Consider the following 16,055-nt stretch of genomic DNA (forward strand, 5'->3'; position numbering starts at 1 on the left):
TAAATGTTCTGTGAAGCTGTAATTTGTTATTGTGGTCTTCCATCCTAAAACTGGTTTTACACAAATCTCCATGCTAGTCTATTCTGTGCAAGCCTCTTCATCTGTGCTTAACTACTGCAATCTACAGAAAGACAAAAATTATGGAATCACCTAAAAACACAACATATTACCATGCATAATATGGTGCAGGAAAACTGTTGGCATTTGAAAGAGCTTCCAGTCATCTCAGAATGAATAAATACGAGTAGCAAGTTAGGGTAACAATGATACAGGTGGATAGCAATCACTCACTCTTTTCTCCAAGGCAGACCACAAAGGCTCAGTACTATTGAGATCTGGAGCCTGTGGTGGCCAGGGGAGATCCAATCCATCCTCATGGTAACAAAACCAGTCCTGGAGGATGTGAGCTGTGTGAACAATGGCACTGTCATCTTGGAATACAGAATCACCATTGTACCATGGGATGGGCCTGGTCATACAAAATGGTTACATAATACTTCATAGTAATGCAGCCTTGCAGAGTAACTACAGGGCCCAAGGAATACCATGATATTACTGCCCAAATATTCACCATAACCCACCATATTCTGCTATTGGGGTGTAAACTCAACCAGAAGCTGGAAACAGAGTTAAAAAAGACTCATCTGACAAGTAACAATCTTCCATTGCTCCATAGTCCAGGTTTCACGGCTTCAACACCATGTTTTTTTTGTTAAGAGCATTTGCATCACTGACGATTGATTTTGGAATACCAGCTCACTGTGGAATTACCTGCTTATGGAGCTCCCTTCATGTTGTTTTCATGCTAACAGTATTTGCAAATGTGACATCAGTTCTTCACTGACTTTCGCTACTGCCGCTGTCTTATTTTTTCGGTCAGAATTCTCTTCAATGACAATTTGTGTTGTGACTTAGCAGACGATGACTTTTTTTTTGCATTCCCTAATGCAGTATAAACACTTTGGCTGGCATTGTTATGGAAGAGCACAACTGCCATTAGCAGTCAGATACAATTTTGGAACCTGCAGGCTTGGTTAACATCTGCATTTACGTTAAAGCATGCATTTCACATGGTGTTTCCATATTTCTGTCTATCCACTGCATATACATTTGACATCAGTGAATGAAAATATGCAGAATATGTTAACTTACCGATTTCTATATCCCCTAAGTTAGCAACTATTACGAAGGTAATAGTAGCTGAACTGAAACATTGTATGTCTACTGTAGGGTTTCTCCAATTTACCCTATTGTCATTATGCACATCAAAGAATGTAGAACTTTTTACCCTGTTTATTATTTTTGTTGGTAAACTATATTAATATTATGAGAGTCATTTTTGACAGTGCAAAGCTGAGTGAGCTACGTTTCTGTAAAATTTGAAGCTAGTCCATTTAAGCAAGAGCAAAATAGTTTTTGTTGATTCAATAAATTATGCAGCACCTTCACATGATAGAGTATATCATTTCTGAACAAAGCTAGTTAACATTTTAGCAAAAACACCATTTATTAATTTCCCTGAGCATGCTTCTTTGTGGGGCTTGACAGCAACACTCATGCCATTTGCAAAAACGACTAATTTTCACTTCCAATTTTTGACAATATAATGTGACTGGATAGATTAAAAAACTACTCACCAAGTAGCAGTAGGACTACACACAAATAAAAAAAAGAAGTTTTACTTATGCAAGCTTTGAGCCAGTGGCTCCTTCTTCTGGCAGAAAGGTTGAAGGGGAAGGAAGTGGGGTAAAGGGAAAGAAACTAGAGAGGTTTAGGAAAAGGGGTTAGAGTTGGAAAAGTCATACAGCACCCTCGGTCACAGGAGACTTACAGTATGGGATGAGAAGGGAAAGATTGATTGTTGGGGACTGCACTGCATGATAACTAAAAACATGAGGGCTTAAAGGTGGAAGACAGGATAATGTCCAACACAGGGATTACTACTAAAACATTGTGCATGAGTTAGTAAAAGTGAAAAGCTAAGTGCGTTATATGTAACAGAGGTGGAAGGGGGATGGCGAAAAATAGACAGACCAGAAAATGAAAGATGTAGAAAATTAAAACAGAGTGAAGAAAGGAGTAGTTACTGTGTAGAAATGCTGAGACGGAAGGAATTAATGAAAATTAAGGCCAGTTGGGTGTCGAGAACCAAGGATATGATGTAGCGCTAACTCGCACCTGTGAAGTTCTGAGAAACTGGTGTCTGGTGGTGGTGAAACAGGCACCTAGGTCATGACTGTCATGTTATAGAGCATGCTCTGCAATAAGATATTGTGTGTTGCTGGTATACACCCGCTGCCTCTGTCCGGTCATCCTAACTGATAAGTTGGTGGTAGTCATGCCAATATAAAATACTGAACAGTGTTTACATAACAGCTGATATATGACGTGTCATTTCACAGGTGCTCTCTCTATGATAGTGTGTGTTTTGACAGTTACAGGGCTGGCATAGTGGTGGTAAGTGCATAAGTCAAATCTTGCGGTGGGTACAGTCACAGGGGTAGGAACCATAGGGTGTGACAATGGGTGCAAAAGGAGCATTGGATCTGAGAAGGATGTTGCTAGGATTGGGAGGGTGATGAAACACTATTCTAGGTGTGGTTGGCAAACTCTCAGACAGAATGGATCTCATTTCAGGGCATGATTTTAGGAAGTCATGGCCTTGACGAAGTAGATGAGTAATACATTCACAACCAGGATAACACTGAGTGGCAAGTGATGTGCCCCAAAGTTGTTTTTTGGAGGGATCAGCAGTACCAGCCTATGGCTCCTACCCCTGTGACCGTCCCCACATCAAGATTTGCCTTGTGCACCCTCCTACCACCACATACACCAGACCAGTAGCTAGCAAAACATATACTATCAAAGAGAGAGAGCCACCAGTGAAACGACATGTCATAAACCAGCTGTTACGTAAACACTGTTCAGCCTCATGACTACCACCAAGTTATGAGTTAAGGATGAATGGGAACAGGCAGAGGGTGTACACAGGGAACACGGAATAACCTGTTGCAGAGCATGCTCTACAACATGACAGTTGTGACCTTGGTTCCTGTTTCAAGAGACACACCATCTGGGTTCTTCCCCAAGACACCAGTATCTCAGAACCCAGCAGGTGGGAACTAGCACGACAACATGTCCTTGGTTCTTGACACGCACCTGGCCTTAGTTTACATTAATTTCTTCTGCATTTCTTCAGAGCAGCTTCTCGTTTCTTCACTCCGTTTTAGTTTTCAACAACTTTCATTTTCTAACATGCTATTTTTCGCCTCCCCTTTCCCACTTGTTACATACAATGCATTTAGCTTTTTGCTCTTATTAACTCGTACATGAGGTTTTAGCAGTAATCTCTGTCTTGTATATTACCCTGTCTTCCACCTTTAAGCTCTCAGATTTTCAAATCTTGTTCGGTGCAGCCCCCAACAGTCAGTCTTGAACTTTGTGTGCAACATTCATTGTGATTTGTTTCTATTACTCAGTTATCCTAAACATAACTTTCTGCATCTTGTGTCTTACACAGAACTAACCCAGGAATTTGCTGGACCATGTATCCCACATAAGCTTAATTTTTCAAATAGAATATTATGACTCACTCAGTCAAATGCCATTGATACATCACAGAAGATCCCAACTGGTGATATTTTATAATTTGAAAATTTTATTATGTGCTCAGTAAAGATATACACAGATTTTCTAATAGAACAGCCCTTTTGAAATCCAAACTGTGTTTGATTAAGTATCCATTTACTACTCAGATGTGAGAACCACTGAGTTCATTATCATCTCAAAATTTTTGCAAATGATATCAGAAGTAAGACTGGCCAGTGTATACATCTGTGGAGTCACCTTTCTTATAGAGTGGCCTAATAACTGATAATTTTAATGTGTCTGGAAAAAAAAATAATCAGAACTAACGATGTATTACATACGTGACAAAAAATAAATTAAACAGCGACAACCATTTACTTTCTCATTGGAGATTTCATAAACTGTACAGAAACTTTTCCTTTTTAGGTTTATGTTGATCTTATTTCCAACGGGGATGAGTGACAAATATCCATTACACTAAATCTCCCCTCATTTGATTCTTCAGAGTACTGGTTTGCTACCACTTCTGAAATGGTCTCACATCTTTTTTAAAATGAAATCAATAAAAATAACTGCTGCACTTACTCTTCTACAATGTTCCCATTCTATTGATTAGAAATAGTTTCATCTTCTAAGGCTACTAACCTAGACTCTCTTTAAACAATATTCCATTTGAATGTCTTTTACTGTTTGACATCCCAATTCCTAACAAGATATGCATATTTCAATCCCTTTACTATTTTTCATAAAATGTTGCAACACTGTTTATAACATGAAAGTACTTAAGGATTCTTACTTGTTCCGGATATTTTGACAATTTCCCATTTTTGATCTGTGAGGCACTTAAATGCCTGTACTGATCCAAGGTTTCATATAAGACTTCCTATTAATGAATTTTTTAAAAGAACGGGCGGGGGTGTTGCTTACAAACTAATAAGAAAATGTTGAATTTAGAGCCGGCTTTAGGCTCTATTTTATCATTAATGACCCTGACTGCTGTCACTGAATGATTCTGAACTGCATACATAGTTATGTACTATGACTAAGGGTTTATCATAATCTAACATTCCACTTACTACAGGACAGGTAGGTGTTTAACTTCTGCTTATTTACAAATACATTATCAATGTTCTACATATTGAGCTAGTTAAGGACGAGAATTTATAAATGATACTAAACTGTATGTTGCTAATAACAACTCAAAAGGCATCAACATTTTTCATGGATATTTCTCAGTTTCGCAGCGAGGACATGTATACTTTAACAATCACAAATGCTATATTGTTCAATATTAACTCACAAGCAAATGCTTAATGTATTTTGGCCTGTACACAATCTACTTGTTTTTATATTTTTGAATTTATGTTTTAATGAAAGTGACAACACTTTGTAATCTTAAGTTCTTGGATCTCTAAGAATGAAGTAGTGTTTGGGAGACCATATCTATGGGCTCAGCTTTTGGTATCTGTTCTTATCTTGCATTCAAATGTAGGAAAAGTCATTAAACTTGGTGGACAATTATTTCAATGTGTCATTTTTTTATGCCACTGCCATGGTCTATAGAATTAATTTTAAATATGTGGCAATGTCTTTTTCTTTATTAATAAAGTTCCAAATTGCTATGTTTTGTCACCTCTCACAAACACACAAGACTGGAAGATTTTACAGCACTGAAAGCAGTTGGGTCCAAACAAAAGTTGACAGCTGTTGCCTATGCACTTGCCCCTGTTGAATGTAAATGCTTTTTGACTAGAAATGAAGTGAAGAGGTTCTGCTTGTGCATTAGCCAGCACAAATCTTCCACGTGTAAAAAGCCAAAGTCCTTTACAGTGTTTGCAACAAATGCACTATGAACTATGTGACATTTACAAGCCTTCAACTACAAGCAAGGGAAATGTAAGACAATATTTTCACACATTTAGAGTAGGCTGCACTAATCCTCATGACTGGGAGACGAGTGATATTCGGTAACCATTACTGATATTGATTATGAAAGAGGGTTCTTGTACCAATGTGAACCCTCAGCAGCAAGCCAACAAACTATTCATAAAGCCATTAAATTAAAGAACAATCTGCATAAAAAATCAAGCCAATTGTGTTTTGAGAGCAGAGAGATGTGGTCTTGCCAGATTTACAGAAACCAGCAACATGAATAGCATCTGAGGAGAACTAGTAAACATACGCCATGGCAACATGGGAAACCTCTCTCTACCTCTAATGATTCACGACAATGCATGCTCACAGACTGTCACTCATGATACATATGTGATCCAAACTTTGGGAACTTTTGAGGAGTAAGACCTTCTGAAAATTTCAGTTCTGTATTGGCTGAAACCCTAAACAGAATCATAAGCAAAGGTAAAAAAGACTTGTTCCATGAGGGTAAATGCTTTCAGAATAATCGTACCTATGCAGAAAAATGGACAGAGAATGTTTATCCCTTAACAGTTTTTTGATCTGTGTTCTTTTTAGACCAATCAGGTCTTAATTTTGAAAGGAGTCTCAAGTAGTGGACAGGGTCACCAAGAACTGAGAGACAAGATTACACACATTGCGGAAAAAAGAAGCATACAAAAGATATAAAGATTTAAGGTAGTACAATAATACGAAATTGCATTCACATTGAAACAGGTTAAAAGTGAATTTATTTCTGTATGAACTTTCAATACTCTATGGTGTAGGTGCATATACAAGTCTACACTACAAGGCTTCTTGCGAGAGTTTTTAACAGAATAACGTTTAGACTGATTTCAGATGTAAAGAACATTTTGTGGACTGAATGATGCTATGTCAATTATATCCACAAGCCAGTCAAGAGACCACCAAATCTTCTACAAATACAAGAAACATTCACCACAAAATTGGCAAGGCGATCAATCACTTTTGTTTTATCTGACATTAAATTCAGTGGAGGCAAAGCATTTCTCACTTAAATTGATGAAATAACACAAACTGGACCTTCAAATAAAGCTATTGCTGTTTGCCTTAACAAATTTGTGAACACTATTCAAATATAAACTCTGGTGGTGATGACTCTCTTTGATAGCAGTCAAGCAAAGTGCTATATCCCATCAATTTATGAAGGAAGAGATGTACAGTACATAAAGAGTGAATACATATATATTCAATTTGTCTAAAACATGTTTGGATTTTTATAAATTTTTAGCTCCCAAACATTTATTTGATCACATCATGAGTACATAAACTTACACAGTTCAACATAAGTGCTGAAAGGCAAAGAATTACATGTCTTTCATGTTTCAGTTTAGTATTAATACTATAACATTTACTTGAAAGAATAATAGAAATAAAGGGACATATCCGAGGACGTTGGAATTCCATTTTATCAGAAAGGTCAATATTTAAATGACGTACATCTTACGACCATTTACAGACAATGCATATGTCCTCATTCTATTTAACCTGTAATCCTAAACTAAGCTATCACAGTGAATCATGTACAGGCTGTGATATGGTGTATCAGACCAGACAACAGATTCTTTTGCATAACAATAACAAGACTTTTATGTAAAGAAGGAAACGTTTATAAGGATATTTCTGCAGAATTTACAATTCTTATTGTATGTATTGCTGGTGTTAACTGAGGAAGGTTTTTGAGAAGGCGGTTCACGTAATAAGCTTTGAGTGTAATATGGAGAAAGAGGATTAGAGGAAACACATTAAAAACAAAGAGAATGATTTTCCAACACATAAGATAATTATTTGATAGCAAATACAAAATTATTTGTTTACAGTGATACGTGTATGGAAACATGTGAAACTCTAATTAAATGAATAGTTGTGTTATTACCAGTTTTTAAAGCAACATAAGCAAAATGACTTGTGCAGTAAAGAATAGGTGAAATGATGATAAACTAGATTAAGTATTGGAGAGAAACTAATTCCAGTAGCTTGACAAAGCACAGACCATCATCGTAATTACATAAAATACATGCAGAGCCACTGAAAGTCTCTCTCTTAGGCTACAAAGAATTATGAGGCGTACAACAGAACCATTTGGTCGGCATCTCAAACGTACCATACACAATATAGCAAGCTGAGCAGGAAGATGAACCTTATTGAAAATACAAGAGAGATCGCAAGCGGATTTCTTCTGTACTTGCATTTCTGTTACAGGTGTTAAAATGGCAAACACTTTCCCACTGCAAAACAGAAAAGTCAGCCTAAAAAGTAACACAATTTGTAATGGCATACTACATTATGGCAGCAAGCTGCACCAAAACAAATGACAATCACAGATAAATTTGTTAAAAAAATTATTGTGAATTTGATTTCTTGGCTAATTTATTTTCACATAAAGACACATTAATTTGTTTTTTGTTGCACACATTTATGCAAATGGAGCCACAACATTTATTTATAATGTCTAACAAACACTTAAATACATTTGTGTGTACCAAGTACAGAACACTCACCTATTAATAGGGCAATAAACCAGAAAAATATCACTCATACAGCCAATCAGAATTACATGTTCTTGATTCCACGTCCCAAGAAATTGTTGTCACACATTACTTTTCAGGCAGAAGCATATTATTCTTAATCAGCTATAAAATATATGGATGGAAAACGCCATCCCCATTTGAACTGAAATCAAGCAAGGGAAACAGCAACAGCCAACAACATCATATAGGGATATGGGGAACTTTAAGAATTTTAGTCTTCACATTGAGAGAACCATTACAAGCACTAGATAAAAAGAGCTGCATGTTGATTTACTTATTTCAAAAGTTTTTAGGCCTATGCAATGAAAAGTCACATAGTGTGTAAAATATTTTTATGCTAACAAAATAATTCTTATTCAAATGGACTGTGTGTTTTGCAGGCATCACATTTATTTTGTAGCTACACATTCACAACAGCAAAAAGTAGTTATTGTTATATGGACAATAAGCACAGATACCACAAAATTCCACATTTATTTAACTTAATTATTCTTATACGTTACGTTTAAGATCTTGCACGTCAGCAAAACATGAACGATATGCACAGTAGACACAAAGTAATTTTTTTAGGGTACAGGTGAAGCAGTAACTGTAAATTGGGTTCACAATACAACTTCGACATCACATTTTATTCACTACATAGGGGGGCTACAACATTTTGAATGTAGTATAGCACACTTATTTACAATTCTACAGGATAATAAAAAATAATGATTAAGACTCGGAAACAAAAATACACATTCTCACACAAACTGACAGTTTGAAATGTGGAACTTTTAATTATAATGGTAAAAAAAGTAATGCACCATGCTTCTATAAAATGAAAACCAACAGAGGAATGGAAAGAGATTAAGTATATTTCTTACTTTCACTTTCTACAAGTAGAATTGTGGTCATGACAATTTTATAGTTAACAGTGTCTCAGACAAACATTAAGTTTTGCACATAATATGCCTCCATATCAAATGCACAATGAGAGAACACTTCATTATGAATGGTTGCTCAGTAATCAAGCAAGATAACTGTAAGTGTCCTTCTGGCTCTCCGTTCTTTCCAAGTATTCCTTCTCAATCAGTATGTCAATACACTTCTTAATAATATGAACTCTGGGCTTAAATCTTGATGACAGCTGGTTGAGAACTTCTGCCACAAGTTGCTGATGCTTCAGGACTTTCCTCATTTTCATTATTCGGACAATTGCTGCTTGTATTAATAATTTACGGTCTTCTTCTATGTGTTTGTGTGTGGTCTCTTGTTCTACTTTCAATTCAGTCTTCATAGGTATGTTGATATTAACTCGCAGTTTCTTGTTTTTATAACCCGAAAACAAGGAGATAACAGAGCTTGGCTGCAATTCACTTTCATCATCATCCGACTGTAACAGCTTTGCTTTCAAGAGTATCTGAACAACTTGGATCAGAAAATCAAGCTTAATTTGAGTAGATTCATGAAGCTGCTGCAATACCCATACTTCACTTACATTAAACTGCAGTAAAACTGCCATCTGAAAAGTTGAGGCTTGAAGTGTGTATCTGTTTCGGAAACAGTTTGTAACGAGCTCTCCTTTTGACATGTTGTACAACCAGCTAAGTTTTCTCCCACTGTGCTGACTGCTGTAGAATGTTGCAAAGCGATGAACACTACGTTCCAATTCTGATGGCAAAGAAAATGTGAATGACTGCTGGAATGGCCAGGAACCAGACGAAAGAACTTGAATACTGAAATCTATGTCCAGGGGTTCATATGAATTAGCCAAATGCTTTCTGAAGGTCTCATTCAAGTCTTTTGATACACCAATGTCCTGAAACATTCTCTGTAATTTTGAAGTGTACTCAAATCCACATGCTTGCTTTAGTTTAGATATCATCGATGCTTCAGCATCATCACTAGCAGACATATGCTGTACAAGACGTTTTGCCAGCATTTTACTATAAAATTTTTGGAAAACATCTTTATCTTCTATATACTTGAATACTACCATGACTTGATTCAGAGTATCTTCAAGCTCTGCCTCTTCGGGATTTTTACTGCTCTTTTTTAGCAACAAATCACAATACTTAGCAAGTAGTTCAGGCGACTTTGATGAACTGTTTGCCTGACGAGTGACAGCATTGCTATTAATGAATCTCCCACATGCCTTGTCAAGGGCAGCAACAAATCCAGAATCATTATTAAAAGCTGTCAAAACCAGGGCATTGTACTTCTTATGTACTTCCAGTATAGTGTTGACATAAACTTTAGGATCACTGTTAGCCATTTCACCACATTTATCAATAGCGGCAAGGCCTTGGTTTACAATATAAATTTCAAGCAAGTTACGTAATTCACCAAGACCATCTGAAATCCGTGCCACCAATTGATACATTCTTCCAAGATCTTCGTTTTTGTCAGCATCAAGCAGATTCTGAAATTCTGCATGGAATATTTCTAAATGTTTCTGAATCAGTACTCTTTCACAAGTCTTGGCTAATCTCTCCAATGTTGTTTCATGAAGGTACACTTGTACCCTTCTTTGTTCTTCTAGAAGACGCTGCTCTGCCTTTTTCATGTACTCTGTAACTGGATTCTGGCGCAAAAATTCGGTACTTTCGTGGGTATAAAATCTTTCTGTATCTTCCAAAAATACATCTTCGAAAGAATTCATGTAGACTGACAAATTTCGCCCCTTAGCATTTGGATCTTCTTCATTGAGGCCCAATTCAACATAGCAGTTTATAACGCCACTCACAAGTCTTGTGTTAATTGTCTCACCACTGCGTTCCCTTTCTATAAATTTCAAAACTGCATTTGTCACTTGCTTATTCAGCTGCTTAAATAAATTATCTCTCCAGGTTACTAATGCCAATTGATACACTTCATACACACCCTTACGACCTTCTTCGTATTCTCGTCGAACCCAGTGCCTATTCAGATATGAACAAACTCCATTTAGCACCTTTGAACTGAATTGATAGTCTTCCCACTGTTTCGTGTAAAACTGGAGTACATCTTCATCCATGAGATCTATACCATCCATTTTCATCTTTTTGAGTAAATTGACAAGATAATTTCTTAGAAATTCTCTGAGTCTTTTATACAGCTCCAGACCCACAAGCTGTGCACCACCACTTGATACTTGTCCTTTCTTTGGCTTGTTTGTTGGGCGACTAACTTGCTGATGAACGCTTGTACAGTAATCGTACACATGGGTGTATAATTCCATGTATCGAGGTTTTGGCATACCTTGGCGATTATAAACTTGTTCGATGCCATCCTTCAGATCATCCCAGATTTGGTCGAGGTCAATCTGCTTCAGGCCTGAAGGGTTGCCATGGCTTTTATGAGCTGACATCTTACACACAGGATAAGCGAAGAGTTACTCAAGTTATTACAGGGAATACATTAAAATCTACGATTTGCATTCATTCTGGTAACCCGCTGTTGCTCAGTCATTACACATTATGATATGTGGATCAGGAAGTTTGTAAACTTGCGTCGGGTCCAAGATGTAATCACCACATAACGTCCAGCTCTTTAACCGTATAAAACTTCGTAACAACTCACTAGTACATTTATTCTGTTCCAAATGCAAAAGCAATTTTCTTAGCAGTTGCTTCTTCCTTGGAGGAGCGAACTACACACGTTTGTACTAAACAAAAAAATCTATTCTTCTTGCATCGTACTGTTAACCTCAACCACCACCATCACTGTGTGCAAGTAACCAAAGATGATAACAGCTGTGCACTGGTCCAAAGAACTTAAACCGTCACACATCTGTCGTAAGCCGAGTGTGTAACTTGTGTTTTTGTGTCAGGTGTTTGGGGTTGATTGGGTATCTTCAGTGATAAAAAAAGATAAAAGACTGGGACATGTCTTCTGTATGACACCAGTTTTTGGTTTTCTTAATCTTCATTCTGTAATTCAAAAATGACGGATGATCACGCGCTAGTATTTAGTGATGATGAAGATGATTCCGACAATGGATATAACCACCCCGAAATGCAAGGTGTCCTTAGCAAATGGACCAACTACATTCATGGATGGCAAAGCAGATTTATCGTTTTGAAGGATGGCACGCTCTCATACTACAAATCAGAACAAGATACAGGCTTCGGATGTCGAGGGGCTATTAGCATTTACAAGGCGACAGTTAAGGTTAGCTTTGTGAATTGTTGCACGAAGTACTTTTCAATCTGTTTCGTTTTGTCATTCACTGTTGTTGTATTCGAAACATTTCTTTTGTCGATACAACTGCGGACAGCACCGAAAATTAGGATAATTTTGTGTACACATGAATTAAAATCCAGCGTAAAAACAGAGTGCAAGATTTTCACAACGTTTCTGGTGATAAATGTTTTGCAAGGCTTAGTTTAATCACTCACTACCAAGGAGGTAGGTAAGATACTGAAAGGTCATTACCGATGAACTGCGAAAAAGTAACTAATTTGTGAGGTGGTGGTTCATCAAATCTATGTCGTTTCCTTCCAAAAAATATTAATATGCTACACATTGTGGAAAAGATAAATGTATCTGAACTTTCATAATAGGACGTGGACATTCTTGTTCTTATGTTTAGTATTATAATATCTGCTCATCTGTGTGATTTTCTTCTGTTATTAATGTTCTCATCTAGTTACGAGAAATCTTGGAGTGGTGAAGTCATGTTGTTGCCTGTTATTGCTAGTCGTTTTAATATTTGTTTTGAAACTTTCATGTTGAGTGTATTACAAAACACCAAAATCCTTTTTCAGCCGCATGAATTTGATGAATGCAGATTTGATGTTTCCGTTAATGACTGTGTGTGGTATCTGAGAGCTGACAACCCCGAAGAAAAACAACAATGGGTTGAAGTTCTGGAAGCGCACAAGGTAAGGCAGAACTCTACTTAGTATATAGAAATGGTACTTTGATAATAATTAAAATCTCTTTGTTTGAGTGCCCCATATTGTAATGTACGGTATGTTGCTTATGATACAAGTTCTCAATGGTCGTATATCTGAACTTTTTCTGTTGCACGTAACTAGTTGGTTAGAAAGAGGGTGCTATTGAAAATAATTACAGAAATTGGCAAATTATATGCTAGCTTATCACAGAAGCAAACGTTTGTTCGATATGGTCCAGTGAGTCTCCACATATTTACAGTCAGTGATAAAGTGGTTTGAACTGTGTACTGTAAATAAAAGGACACAGCACAGTTGATTGGTCCATTACCCTAGTTTTTCATGTCCACAGCCTATATATCACCATTTCACCTCTGACAGGTAACACTGTTCATGTTGCTCAGAATTAAACTACATAATTTCTTATTAGTGGGAAAAGCTTTACTTATTCTCTGAATTTTCTACTACAAACCAGTTGCAAACAATGATTTTGCTCTGTTGCACTACAGAAAGATATTTGGTGCAAAGAACTACATTTTTAAATGAGAGAAGTTTGATGACAGTTCAGATGTTTTTAATCATAACATGATATCATTGAACTTGTGCAGTTATTAGACTCGTATTTCTCTCTTCCAGTCAGTGATATTACACACAGCATCCAGGAGCATGAGCTCCAAGCAAATGCTAAAAATTTGTTAGTGAGAGGGATCTGTTTCTGGGTTGAAACTTTTAGTCTAGCTCAGCCATAAGGCACTCATACTTTGATGACAGTTGGAAGAATTGTATTATTGGCAATTACGGTAGGTGTTCAGTTTAGAGTTCTATTCCAGCACTATTTCACATAGTAAATACCATGCTTACAGTTGCCATTTCAGTGTTGTCTCTTGAATGCCTCTAATGAGTAGTACTGTTAAAGGTATCCCATATCGAAGACAAAAGATGAAACTTAGAAAATAGGAAGTGGTGTTTGCAGAGTATTTATTTAACAGTGTGTTCTTATTTAGCTGTTCCTTTTGTTAATTAAGTCACTGTTCACAAAGAAACAGAATTCATGAATTTCACATAGCCCACATGTGAAGTATCCATTATTGATTTATAATGAGTGGTGTTGACTTTCAGTGAAAACAAACACAATTTCTAACAGTTTTCAAGATTAGAAATGATTATGCACCTACAGAGTACTGAGTTTCATTTTCTTAACTGCAAATATATTAAATATCTTGGAGCGTTGATAGCCTACTCTTGCTTAGAGTTATTTTTAATTCTTATGAAGATGGGTCACAACAAACTGTATTATTAGGAGGACTGTTAGGTCAAGAGCAGACAAATCGTTTGTTGATTTTGATCTGTAATGACAATCTTCATTTCAGTCAGAATCACCCATTTTTCTTTTAATAACAATAAATGCCATTCACCCATTTTGATGTATCGTATTTTGTCGGTATGATGCCTTGGAATAAATTTTAGTCCCAGAATACCTTTTTAGTTAATTTTTAGCTAACTGTACGTGAATTACACATAGCCCACATGTGAATTATTCAGTAGGCCCTACTGATTTATAATGCTGAGTGGTGACCATATCAATGGGCCATATCTACTGCCAAACAGATTAACAGGATCGATCTACCTCATATTTATTAGAGACTTTCCCCTACATCAGTGCAGAGCCTACATTGGCATTGCTGAGCCTCACACACGAGCCAATACGTGTCGTCGTCTTTGAACTGTTTCAGTTGCTCCATGGACTTGAGCAATAAGATTCTCCACTTACAGGTGTGCCATACAGTACTCTCTTCATACTGCCCCACAGAAAATAGTTGAGAGGTGTCAAATTTGGCAATTGTATTGTTTGTGGACCTGATCCACCCCTAATAATTCATTATTTGGGATATGTGAAGTTGAGGTGAGTCTGCACATTGACATCAAAGTGTGATGGAGCTCCATCATGTTGCAACCATGTGCACATCAGAACATTCATTGGCAATACATCCAATAGAGTGGGACAAAGTCTCTAATAAATGTGAGGTAGATCGATCCTGCTAATCCGTTTGCCAGTAGATATGGCCCATTGATATGGTCACCAATTATCCAAGTCCATGTGTTAATTGTTGATATTCGTCCACCCAAACATGCATATTATGCAAGTTTAATATGCCATTTGTAGTCGGTGTGCATTCATCCATGACTAACACCAAGCCCAGGAATTGTGGCTGGAATATGCAGTGCTGCAAATACCACTTCAGAAAATGTACCCATCATGAGCAGTCCTCTTCCTGTAATGCCTGGACCTTCTGCAGATGTTATGGATGGAACTGGTGTTGATGGAGCTGGTGTTCATGGATAACACACAACTCACTACACAGCACTTTTATCTGTGTGCCATGTCTATGACAACTGCCAAGTGGTGGTGGCTGGGGCCTTTTCGAACATTTTCAGCACATCCTCCTCCAACTGTAGTGTTTAGAGTTCGAGCTGAATGGGGCAAGTACCAGGCACAAAGTGCTACTACTTCATTGGACAATGGACACACTGGAAATATCCACGTACAACTTTCTGACTTCTCCGAGGCGTGTCTCGATGGCCGTGAATGTGGAATGGTGTGTGGTACATCTTCTTGGAAAACATTCCATCTACAATCTTGCAGTGCCTCTCCCATTGCAACCCACTGTGCGATATGCAAGCACGATGACTGTACTTTCTGCAGCTATGTACTGGTACGTGTTGCACTGCTGTCAACAATGTTACTGCACTGGCAAACCACAAAATGTCCACAATAGAATGCACACAAGGCAGATCTGAATGCGTTTATTATACATTCAGGATGATAGTCTGATGACAATTTATTCATGATCATTGACTAGATTTAAAGAAATAAATTCTGTACTTCCTGGATCAGTACCTTTATGTGTTGCTACGTCACAGCTTGTAATCAAAATTCTCAGTCATTTACAAGAGTGATAAGACGTCAACAACCGGAAAAGACACATGTACCCATGCTCTTATTATTTTGATTCAGAATGTCCCTTGCACGTAATCTCTTCTGCTATGTCAACTGGCAGCAGTGGTAGCACACATCATGGAGAAATAGTATTTCAAATAATACATACATTTCTTGTCTGCATTTTATTCTCATGTATGCTTT

At 37.1% G+C, this 16,055-nt stretch overlaps 2 protein-coding genes across 2 annotated transcripts in view; one reads left to right on the top strand and one right to left on the bottom strand.

Moving 5' to 3' along the window:
- Window positions 1-6,210: 6,210 nt before the first annotated feature.
- On the bottom strand, window positions 6,211-11,754 carry LOC124615412 (cullin-1). The gene has a single exon (XM_047143278.1). It carries the CDS (start codon window positions 11,383-11,385, stop codon window positions 9,064-9,066), a length of 2,322 nt encoding a protein of 773 aa, XP_046999234.1. The 5' UTR covers window positions 11,386-11,754; the 3' UTR covers window positions 6,211-9,063.
- A 63-nt stretch (window positions 11,755-11,817) lies between these two features.
- LOC124615912 (ceramide transfer protein) overlaps window positions 11,818-16,055 on the top strand; it is a 210,772-nt gene continuing 206,534 nt past the window's right edge. The window contains exons 1-2 of the mRNA XM_047144090.1: window positions 11,818-12,188; window positions 12,785-12,901. Of these exons, the coding sequence (XP_047000046.1) occupies window positions 11,961-12,188; window positions 12,785-12,901 (345 nt within the window). The 5' untranslated portion in view covers window positions 11,818-11,960. The remainder of the gene's footprint in view (window positions 12,189-12,784; window positions 12,902-16,055) is intronic.

The sequence above is a fragment of the Schistocerca americana genome, chromosome 5, assembly GCF_021461395.2.
Source record: "Schistocerca americana isolate TAMUIC-IGC-003095 chromosome 5, iqSchAmer2.1, whole genome shotgun sequence".
In the NCBI taxonomy this organism is placed as follows: Eukaryota; Metazoa; Arthropoda; class Insecta; order Orthoptera; family Acrididae; genus Schistocerca; species Schistocerca americana.

What these genes read in the sequence shown, in the direction of transcription:
- LOC124615412 (XM_047143278.1), bottom strand. Translation starts at nt 11,385, where the DNA reads ATGTCAGCTCATAAAAGCCATGGCAACCCTTCAGGCCTGAAGCAGATT.